This window comes from Phytophthora infestans, genomic scaffold, assembly GCF_000142945.1.
Source record: "Phytophthora infestans T30-4 supercont1.11 genomic scaffold, whole genome shotgun sequence".
NCBI classification, from domain to species: domain Eukaryota; phylum Oomycota; class Peronosporomycetes; order Peronosporales; family Peronosporaceae; genus Phytophthora; species Phytophthora infestans.
The window spans coordinates 1,781,922-1,793,110 of record NW_003303748.1 but is presented as its reverse complement, the minus strand read 5'-3'; the positions used below and the strand labels follow the sequence as shown (position 1 = coordinate 1,793,110).

Here is an 11,189-nt window from a genome sequence, read left to right as displayed (position 1 = left end):
CCTCAGACGTCGCGGAAGCGGGTAGACTGAGCGACATGGCCGGCGATTGCAGCAACGGTTGATCTCGTGACGTAGGCTGCGGCGTGCAGGTAACGGAGCGGCGGCGGCAATGCTCGAAGGGGGGCGAGTTTGGGTTTGAAAAGCAAATGAAAGGCTGGTGTGATTGGTACAACTACCGGTATACAGTATTGTACCGGTATTAACTACATAGATCACATCGTGGACAATACACGGATGAGAGTTGGACAATAATTGCACTCAACGACTGGGTTGTTTTATAAATTACCGAATGAAAATATTTTACATCATGGACATTACATGGAGTATTACATGGAAAATAAGCGGATTTGACGCATGGACTGTAGCATTTCCGAATTTTTAATTCAGACCCCTGGCAAGAGCCAACCGCGGTTCTTGCGGTGACATTCATCAGATCTCATCCTCAGTCACATGTTCAGCTGAAAGAATTCGAGAGCTCAACTCGTCACGAATTCCTTTATTTTGCTTGAGAAGACGTGCTACATTACGCGCGACGACTTGTTCTTTTGGGTATGCAGACGCACATCTCTTTATATTCAATCACATGGCCACGGTAGCCGCTCGTGGCGTCTCCGCTTCATTGGCGCGCTGATGGCGGCGTCGCCAATTCCTCTCAACGCAAGAATCAAACGCCTTGGCGACCGGGCGATGATTCACCGAATCCAGTCGGTGTTTGTTCTGTCGAGTTTTTCGCTCTCGCTGTCTTGCATTTGGTCTGGAGCGGGCATCACCGGAAGAAGCCACGCGTGGCCGCTGCCGCCGATCGAGCACCCGATGGCGAGCGCGCCTTTCACGCTGGAGCTTACTCCGTCTAGCTCAATCGTCAGCGCGACGGTTAAGGGATTCTCGGTCATCCACATCACCACTTTCACTACCCTCGCGGACACCTTGAAACGCGACCTTTGGTCGTCCATCCAAACTCGACCCACACCCAGCCGAGCGCACGGGCGATCCCATCCATCGCCACAAAAGAAGTGAGCGTTCGCCGACTGGCCCCCTTGGTGGTCGCCCAGTCAGCCCCTGTCAATCTGGAGCAAGCCCGCTGCTGAATCTCAATGGACATATTGGTAAGAGCGAGTCTCCAAAGTGTACCGGTTCACGTCGGTACTGGTATTACCGGCTTCAGTTTACCGGATTCTGTATTACCGACCGCATATCACAGCACGCCTTTCAGGCTAACTGCTATACCAGTAAAACTCTAGCGGCCCAGCTCTCTTGAATTTAAAAAACGCAATAGTCAAGAAATTGAGTGCATTTGTTATTTAAGCATAATATATGAGCAAAACAACCAAGTAAATACCTAAATAACAAATCTACTAAAATGTTATTTAAGCTAATGCAAAGCCTTACCTTTCCAATTTTTCCTCGTCTATTTGTATGTGATATGAGGTCGTATATAGTCCAATACTTGTTTTGGCTGAAGCTATATCACAATGTACTGTGATGGCCTTTGCAGAGCGCATCCACCGTAGATTCAACGTCCACATTGCCGATTCCAAAACAATGTGAATGAAGGAAAATGCGATATGGGATTGTACGTTCATTAGGGAAACAGTGCACATTTTGTGCTCATGTACGTAATAAATCGAGCAACAAGCCAAAGAAAAGGAAAAAAACGCATTGAAATTCACAATGCAGTGGGCTTATACGGTGGAGCGTCTAATACAAATTATCAGGTCCAACAAAAAGGTATTTAAAATATTAAAAAAAGTGCCCCATTAAACTAACAAGATAAAATCTGGAGCTTTCAATTTTATCCTTTCGCGTAGTGGGTCCATTTGCGTTAAATATTCTTAAAGCCCAAAAACATTTTATATGTCGCATACTTTATTGAAGGCTTTTGAAAACTGGCCCCGCGAAATCATACATAATCCATAAGGGCCAAGGCCTTCGAAAGGTGATATACCTGCGTCTGGTGAGACGTAAATCTGATCTCAAAATAGTTGCGAAGTAATACCATCTATGCACCCTAGCCTCATGCAACAACACAAATTATATCTTGGATTTTGTAGGGAAGGGTACCTTGTGCCCACCACCTTCCCTTCAACATTTGATTGGATAAAAACAAAGAGACCCACTTGTGACTAAGCACAGTTTCTAATGTTTACAGACGCAATTTGTACGAAAGCGTACAGTATAGCCCCCCCCCCTTGACCATGGTCTTGACCTCTTGTAATAACAATAAAGTCGCGAACGTGGGGTTCAACATGTTTCAAGAACAATCAAGAACAAGAAGAACGAGAACGTTCACGATAAAGTTATTGTAGCGGCAGAAAATGAAGGGGCTAGTAATCAAATCCCCATGGGGGGCTCAATTTTGATAAAACCAGATATGACATTTAGATATGTGATAAAACCGCCCATTTTGAGTATGATTTTGGTGTTAAAACCGGCTAATTCGCAGTAGTTTTGTCGCTACAGGCTCCCCAAAAAGGTGTCTCCAAGGACCTTTAAACGGGGAAACAGTTGCTATAATGCTGATATTCTATTGGTCAAGAGTGTGGAAAGGGCAAAACAGTTGTACAAACAGGCGTTAAAAATAAAACGTTCAAATTTAAAAAGAAGGATTTGTATATATTTAAAGAGTGATTACCCACCATCTTCCTCATGAGCTTCTTGTGGATGGTACATTCTACTAGCGAAAGCATAAAATTGTAAGATTTTCATATGATATCACAACAGAGCAGTTTTAACCCTACATGGGCCAAAACGACAAGCGCACCTCGGCGAAATTGGTGTCTGGGTCGAGGTTCCATGCCCAGAGCACCCGAAAAACTGTGCTTTTCCCAAGGCGCGTCGCCTCTTTAGTTCGATCGCGCGAGTCCCACCCTCCACTTCTGCCTGCTTTGGCCTCGGCGACGAAATAACCATATACATTGCAAACTAGGGTTTTCTCGCCCGGACTGAGCTGGTGTCTGCGTTGCACTGCGCTTCCTGAAATGAAAGAGATGAAGAGTCTTAATTTATGGAAGAAGGAGCTACGAAACCTCAGCTTTCTATCCGCGCCCTTTGCACTTAATTTAAGGCTATTTTGGTGAAGTTATCGCCGATTATCCAAAGATAATAATTTATTTCGGATTAGCTAGCCCCATCATTTTCTGCCGCTATAATACCAACTGTGAAACGTTCACATATACTTTTACGGACCTTCCTTCCAATTTTAGTGCTAACCTAATATCAAATTTATCATTTTTGAAGATGCTCAGGATTTGCTTAGCTGTATCCGGATAGTAGGTTGATCCCATCATAATATTTCTGACACTTATCAATTCGTCTCACAAATCAGCGATGCGTTCTTTGGAAGCTCTCATCATAACGCTGGTTGTTCTCCTCGCCTGTAATAGTGCGTTCTCTATAGCCCAAGGACTATCTCTCTCAACCCACGCTATCCGGATGCGATCATTACAGGCGGGCATAACTCCCGACACCGAAGACAAAACTAAAGATTCGGAGGAGAGAAGCTTATACAAACTTCTTAAAGTACAATGGTGGATAAGTGCTAAGAAATCTGACGAGTACGTGAAGCAGGCGCTAAAGCTGGATGAGCTGGATGATGCAGCGTTAAAGGAGCATAAGAACTTAAAGTACTTTACTTACTTTCAATACGAGAAACGACATAATTTGCTCAGCAAGGCGTTCAGAAGAAACTTGCCTACCTTTGAAGTATGGAAGAAGCTCAATTTGGACAAAATTACAAGCCGGGACCAGCTCAAGGATATTTACCAGGCAGCTGACTTTAGAGCCTACAGTCGCTACGTGAAAATGTTTGACAACAGCGTGGTTGGGCTGGTGAATGGCGGTGTTGGAACTGTCCCACGAGTTATGATCGCGAGAGGAGCAACAGACCCGGAGATAACTGCGAGAACCATTCTTATGGCCAGGGAAGGGAGGAGCGATAATGTTGCAAAAGTTTTGCTGGGCTTGACTGAAGCTGATGATCCTTTCCGAGTTTTATCCGGTGCTAAGCTCATACAACACCAAGATTACAAATACTTCGAGCTCTTTTAGAAGGAAAATGAGGTGTCTGCAAAATCGAAGTCAAAACACCTGCGGTAACGAGTAACAAATACATGTCGAAGTGAAATATATTTCTGTGTGCTATGCTTTCGGTGTTATTAATACTACGGAGTAGCTATAGGGCAAAGAGGACACTTGCATTCGGTCACACCTCTGATTCGTTTGCTGGGGCCAACAATACAGAAATCCCCTTGAATAAGCATAGCTTGCACCTCACATACCCCTTTATCAAACAGATTGTATAAAATGTTGACAAATCAACAATTGGTTTGATTTCCCTTTACAAAATTTATCAGATGACCCGTACGCTTTTCGAGGGGGATTTCTGTACTATAATCTATACAAATGGAGATGTTTAGCAGCACACCACAAATCGAGCTTCAAACAGGCGTTGTACCAGATCCGGGAGTGTTTTTTAATGTCATATTCTGAGATTCCGAAGAATTGTGGAGCCAAATAAAATGTAGTTTCACGTTCCAAAGCTACAGCCTCCGAGAATTCATTTAAAGTGAGATACTCACCAGAACAAATTATGTTTGTTGTAGTTTTCTCCAATTTTGCTGCCCGATTTACTGTGCCGATTTAAATAAACGTAGTGAAAGTCTTTCTGATTTAGGTATATCTGATCCGAATTATACAAAATGATTAGTGGGACGACATTCAGTCGATCCCGACGGCAAGTTTCGTATAGTTAGGGATGAAAGCGTATGCATTTTAACAGTGCTATGATAGCCCAATCGTGAAGACCAAAATAACCGTTTTAAGTAGTTTTAATCCGCATATAAACACGACACGTCCTATTCACTCGGGTGATGACGCAAATGCGACACCATTGCTACTTTGAGAAGTCAATACCTTCTTCTCGAGCCTCGTGCCGCAGTTTGCTCTATCACGTCACTGTAGCCAGAAGAGAATCCAACGTTGGTAGCGCTTGTCCGACAACAACAGGAACATGTAATGGGTTCAGCTCAGTCGTTGACTACCGTGGGGCAATATTTAAAGCCTAGTGAAAACCTGCTGACAGGACCTAGTGGGCCTTAGAACCTGCTGAAACCCTAGTGGTAAAGAGCATAATATGCAACGTCAAACAAAATGATACTTACGAACTATTTAGAGTTATCGAGATAATCGAGCTTAAAGTTGGTCAATTGATTTTCGGACTTGACCGAAACAGTGACATTTACTGAGAACTTCCATCGAAAAAACTGTAAAACTACCCTTATTCAATTGCTTTTAGCAATAGCTTTTAAATAATACTTAAATCTCTAAAATTGAAAAAAATATTGAGCTCACAACACTCCTAAATGTATCGTCATTTCGAGGGCCCATAAATGAAGATAATATTTTTGAGCGACCACAACTTCTTCAGTTTTGAGCATTCGGCAGCTCATAAGGGCTCAAAAGATAGAGGAGACGCCCCGCTTTCGTTTAGAGTACTTAAATCGCGATTCATGCTTAGGTTCATAAGTATCATTTTGTTTTGGGTTGTTTCATATGCTAAAAATACTGATAAACGCAAGCTTTGCATGGTCGTCACTAGATAGTGCTAATGGTCGCTAGGTTTTCAGTATGATTGAGTCTCACTAGGTCAGTAGTTCTTCACTAGGCTTTAACATTTCTCCGATCCCGTGTTGTTGATCGAATATTTGCCAGCTTAGACAATGACTGAGGTGGAACAGAAGTTCATGACTTGACTTCGTGGAGATGGCACGCAACGTTCAGTGTCTGGCAATGAAGCGCTGTATACTCAGTAAATTAATTTCAAGAAAAACGCCCTGAGCTAGAATACCAATAAGGCCCGCTTCGAGCACTGTAAGAGTGATAAAGGTCTCCTCCACAATTCTGGCTCGCCAAGTGGTCAGTGCTGCATACTGCCGCCCGTTGAATCTTCGTAATGCAAGTGTGTGTCGTTGCAGAGGTGGGTGCAGCGTCAACAGTTCTTCGACAAAAGACGGGCCTGTTAGCACGTGACAAGCGGACGTTTGTATCACTCAGCTCTCGCCGACTGTGCCTGGCTAAGGCTGAGGGCAGCTCGTCTTGACACATTGATAAATTCTTCTGTGTGCCTCCGCTAGTAGAACCACGAAACACCTTGTAATACTACGTAGAAGATACCGGTAATACGAATCCAGTTCATTGGTGATGGCCAGTTAGATTCATTGCTCTTCTTCCTTCTTTCGTGTAAACATTTCTGTGATGGCTAACTCTCTAAAGCAGCCGCTCTTGTATCAGAACTTAAACCCCGGGGCTTTTATTATCCCAAAAGGTCTTGAAGGCGTTGTACATGAGGTAGTCAGGGTCTTTTCTCAAGGCTTTAGCCGACATCGTCGCTTCTTTCTGAGCAATATTCAGGGTCTCCTTCAAGCTCTCAGGTGTTGTGTTGTCCTTCTTCATTTGCTCGAAAAAGGCGATAGTCTTCGACCACGTCCAATCCGTCGCCTGGCCGACCGTCGTACCTTTAGGAGGATTAAACTTTCCTTTATTAAACATTGAGTTTACTTGCTCGAAGGTCTTCCCCATGAGCTTCGCGTGCCAGTTCTCAAGAGATGCTAGTGACATCATTCTTTCTTCTCTGTCCGGGTTGTGTGTTCTTAGAGCTCGATTACTTTCACCGTTGTCTTTTGCAGCGTGGCTCATTCTTGAGAACTCTGCGTAAGTGTTGGGATTGGGATCTTCAGCGGTCGATGCATTCGTGTAAGCTGAGCAACTGATGTACATGCACACCAATAACAAGTGATACGCCTGCATAGTTTGCAAGAAGTTTGAGAGTCTTGAGCCTAAGCCGACAACTGGAAAAATTGAAAATGAATTGAAAACACCAGTGAGTGCTCCCGGAGGCTCCGGGAGCACTCACTGGTGTCCGGGCCGGAGCACAGGTGCGGAGCACTGCTCCGCACCTGTCACTGCGAGCTAACTGTATGTAGTGTGCCCTCTGCCAAAACGCCCCTCAGTTTTATGGTCCTTCGTACTGTAGGAGGAATCCTCCTATCCTCCTCTCTGATCGGGACCCTGATCGGGACCCGATTCGGGTGCGCTTTAGCCTAACCCTTTGACGAAAAAGGTTTTTTTTTCCCATATTTGACAAAATTTCATTAAAATACTAGTATGCGTTTAGATGACCGCTCATTGTTTAAGGTGTTGTCGACATTTCCTGTTGATGGTTTCCATCTCCAAAGGCTTCTGGCCGAGGCGCCCAGTACACCGGCAACTACGCTGATCTCAATATGGTATACATACTGCAAGACAATGCCTTGCCAGCGTATGTCTGATGAGTAGCCCATATTTGATTTAAAATCAATATGTTGTGGATACCTTACGTCAGGGTAAATGGCCGGCAAATACTGGTCATTCAGCCCTTAATTTGTAAAAAGGTACCCTTTAGACCAAATCAGAGCCCTTGCGACGTACGTAAGTTACGTAGGACCTCCACAATCAAGTATTAGCGGACAATGTCCAACGTTCATGGCACGTCCGGGACAAGCCTTAAACGTACGTAAACAGTGTTTATATACCGTACATGGACATGCCTTATATGTTCGTAAACAGGGTTTACATACAGTACGTGTACTGTACGAGTACCATTCAATATTTAAAATATTATGGTAACCAAAGGAAAGGGCTAAAATATGATGCTACCCTTTTGGCTAGCATCATATTTTTACAGGTCTCGTCGGACTCATAATTATACGAATCACATTACTTTGCAGACCAAAAATCATCTAATGCTAGTGCCTGAATTTAATACGTGGAGTGGTAGGAGTGAATATATATCACGGTACTCCTCTTCAAAAGTTTGAAAGGTCAATCAGAACACATAAGTCATGCAGGAGGCTGAGAGTCCCAAGATGGTTGGCTACTGCGGCAATGCTCCGAGCGAGTGGGAGCAGCTCGGGGAGAAGGTTTCCGCCATCCGTCCACGAATGCAATAGGTAGAAGGACTCGTTGCCAAGACGATGCCTTATATCAAGTCTATCACTATTACGAGTATGGCTGGCTTGCCAGACATCGACTATTTCGCTTACCGATGTGCATCATGCAAGAACTCACACTCATGAAACCGATCAGGAATCGTTGCGATGCAAGTTTATGTCTACGCTTCTGGTAGTGTTAGCTCATCTAATGTCGTTATGGTTTTGTTCTTTTTCAGCGGTCGACGTCCTGTTGCAGAGCTGTTGGCTGCGGCAATAAGTTCGTGCAATGCAGATCGAAATATTCGCTATTGCAACGTGAAGGCATCTCGATAGTTAAAGGCCGTAAAAACTCCACATGAAAACCTCGCACACTGTTTGTGCAGCCGTATTTTGACTTCTTTTAGAGGCCTCTCAATGCGTACAAATAGCAGTGGAGCTCCCCATTAGAAGTCTGGGGCGGAGTTTGGCGTCAGCATACGCTGACTTGGAACCGAGCCAACAATATATTGTACCGATTCGCGTTGATGTGCGAGCCGGCGTTTCTTTCTAGTTTGAGAAAGCTGCTGTGCTGTTTGCCTCTCAGCGACTCTGCGTTTAAACTCACGCAGCGTGAGCAGACTGCAGTTTAGCGCAGCGATATGCTTCAGTAAGAAGAACTCCTTGATCGATGACATGTCCATCCTCCATGTAAAGAGGCTCATTTCTAGCCGTGTCTCTTTTCGTCTGATTGGATTCGTGCTTCTTAGTTGGTCGACTCTTTCGACCACATTCTAGTAGATGCTGTAGGCTGCTATTGGCGCTGGTACCATTAGTATATTTCGGTGCAAGTTGTTTTCATTTGTCCATTGTCGAATGGGCTCTAAACCACGACACAGTTGGAATGCCTCGTGTGCCAATCTATTTAGCACGGTGTTCCGGTCAGATCGCTTGTATAAATTTTAAAGGGATATGTATCCGAAAAAACTAAAACAAAACCCGGCATGAGGTGAGAGCTGCATCAAGGACATAAAGCTGGTTCTCTGGCTGACGGGTAGGTTTTGACGCGCGCGCTTGTGGGCTACCTGGGCGCTACTCCAATCTTGCTGTACATATACAGCAGCTACCAGTTCCCAGCTCCCGCGCTCCAACATCTTCACGCGCTGAATTGACCTCACGGTTTCTATCTCATTCCACTTTACCGTTTGATTGATTTTGTTGCGTTTAGTAGAGGACGTGACGAGAAGACACGATTCGCTCACAGCGATAATTCGGGATTGCGGGAGGAGAAAGTACTCCAGTTATCAGTAGAATAAACTATTCAATACAAACATGAAGTAACTAGCTAGCTGCCACCGTATTGTTCAATCAGGGACAAGTAGAGCCAGGAACACGACACACATCAACTGTCGTTGCTCAATACTTCACACTCCCACTTCGTGTTGCTGCCTCTGCCACTTGCAGTAGTCACTTGTTGGTCACCATAAACCACTACTTGTTGTCCAGCACCGGCAACACGTTAAGACGTTCACGAAGTTTACAGAACTGCTGTGGACCGAGTGGTTTCGTGAAAATGTCCGCAATATTGTCTTCACTTGGACAATACTTTACTTGGAAGATTCCACGCTCCACAAAATCACGAATCTTGTGAAATGTCAGATCCACAGTCTTGACCTTGTAGCTACTACGCACTTCTTTAATCACTTGGATCACAGCTTGGTTATCCTCATAGAGAATTGACTTCTTTGTACGTCGGAGCTTCAGCTCAATGCACAGATTGTGTGTCCACATGATCATGTTTGAACACTCACTAGCTGCCACAAACTCAGCACTGCACGTATCGTCCGTAACGACCGGCTGCTTCTTGCTCTTGTAAGCAAACGTGCATCCATTCAGCTGTAGTACATAACCCGTGATAGAACGACGATCATATTTCTCGTTTCCCAAATCTGCATCCGCGTAAGCTGCTAGTTGCATTGCCGGCGACTCCGTTTTATACCACCCTAGCCCGTACCCACGCGTACCCTGCAGGTAGCGGAGAACACGTTTCGCCAACACAAAGTGTTCTTTTGTGTAGCAGTTGAGGAATTTTTCCAAAGTCCGCACAGCATTCGCGATATCCGGTCGCAAATAGCTAACTAAATACTGAAATGAACCCACAATACTCTGATAATCCACATCAGGATCAATATTCACACGAACAGTCTCCTTGTCAGGATCTCCTGGAAGAGGAAAATTGCCTTTAGCTTGTCGCGTTGGCATCGCCTTGCAATTATCCATCTTAAAACGCTCCAGCAATTGTACTACATAGCCACTCTGTGAAATAGACAGCATCTTGCCAGGAACGTACTTGATCACCATTGACAACAAGTGACTGACATTGCCCAAATCTTTGATCTTGTACTTTTTACTAAGCTCATCCAGTACAAGCTCGTTGTTCTGAATCATAGCTGCAATTACAATGTCGTCGACGTACAGAGTCAAAAAGATAGGACTTCGATTCACCCAGCGAAAGTAAACTCCACTGTCCATCTTGGATCTCTGAAAGCCACAATCTCTCAAATACTTGTCAAGTGTTTTGTACCAAATACGCGGGGCCTGCTTTAAGCCATACATACTTCTCAGCAGCCTGCATACACGACCAGCTCCATCATAAAAAAACTCTGGTTGGCACATGTAGATCTCGCAGTCAATAGGGCCATTGAGGAAAGCAGTCACGAAATCAACATGACGACACAGTAGTCCGTAGTGTAGTGCGAGCAGGAGTACCAACCTCACCGCCTCAGCACACACCACAGAAGCAAACGTCTCCCAAACGTTTAACCCATACTTCTGCTGACAACCTTTGATCGTAATCCGAGCTCGATGTCTCTCCACTTCTCCACGTACATTGCGCTTTCGAGCGAATACCCATGTGCTCGTTAACACATTGGAATCGTTAGGCTTCTCCACCAACCCCCAGGTGTTGTTACGAAGCAATTCAGTGTACTCCTTGTTCAAAGCCTCAATCAACTTGTCAGAGTCAGGTACCTCCAATGCAGCCTTCACTGAAGTTGGCTCCAACAACGCATTCATCGCTTGAATCACCAAACTTTCAGGAAGTTCAATTTCATAGTCGGAAAGTCTAGCATTTGGTCGACGGATACGTGTCGAGCGGCGGAACGATGTTCCTAGCCCAAGCTCTTCTTCGTCTGTATCTGACGATACATCTTCTCCCACTGAGCTTGGACAGCTTCTGTAAGTATC

At 44.7% G+C, this 11,189-nt stretch overlaps 2 protein-coding genes across 2 annotated transcripts; one reads left to right on the top strand and one right to left on the bottom strand.

Annotated features, from left to right (window-relative positions):
- Nucleotides 1-3,327: 3,327 nt before the first annotated feature.
- PITG_07556 (secreted RxLR effector peptide protein, putative) lies at nt 3,328-4,047 on the top strand (the record flags this gene model as incomplete). The annotated part of the gene is made up of 1 exon (XM_002904496.1): nt 3,328-4,047. The coding sequence occupies one exon, from the start codon at nt 3,328-3,330 to the stop codon at nt 4,045-4,047; it is 720 nt and encodes a 239-aa protein (XP_002904542.1).
- Nucleotides 4,048-6,291: 2,244 nt separating this feature from the next.
- PITG_07555 (secreted RxLR effector peptide protein, putative) lies at nt 6,292-6,804 on the bottom strand (the record flags this gene model as incomplete). Its single annotated transcript, XM_002904495.1, has 1 exon — nt 6,292-6,804. One exon carries the CDS (start codon nt 6,802-6,804, stop codon nt 6,292-6,294), a length of 513 nt encoding a protein of 170 aa, XP_002904541.1.
- Between the last annotated feature and the right edge of the window lie 4,385 nt (nt 6,805-11,189).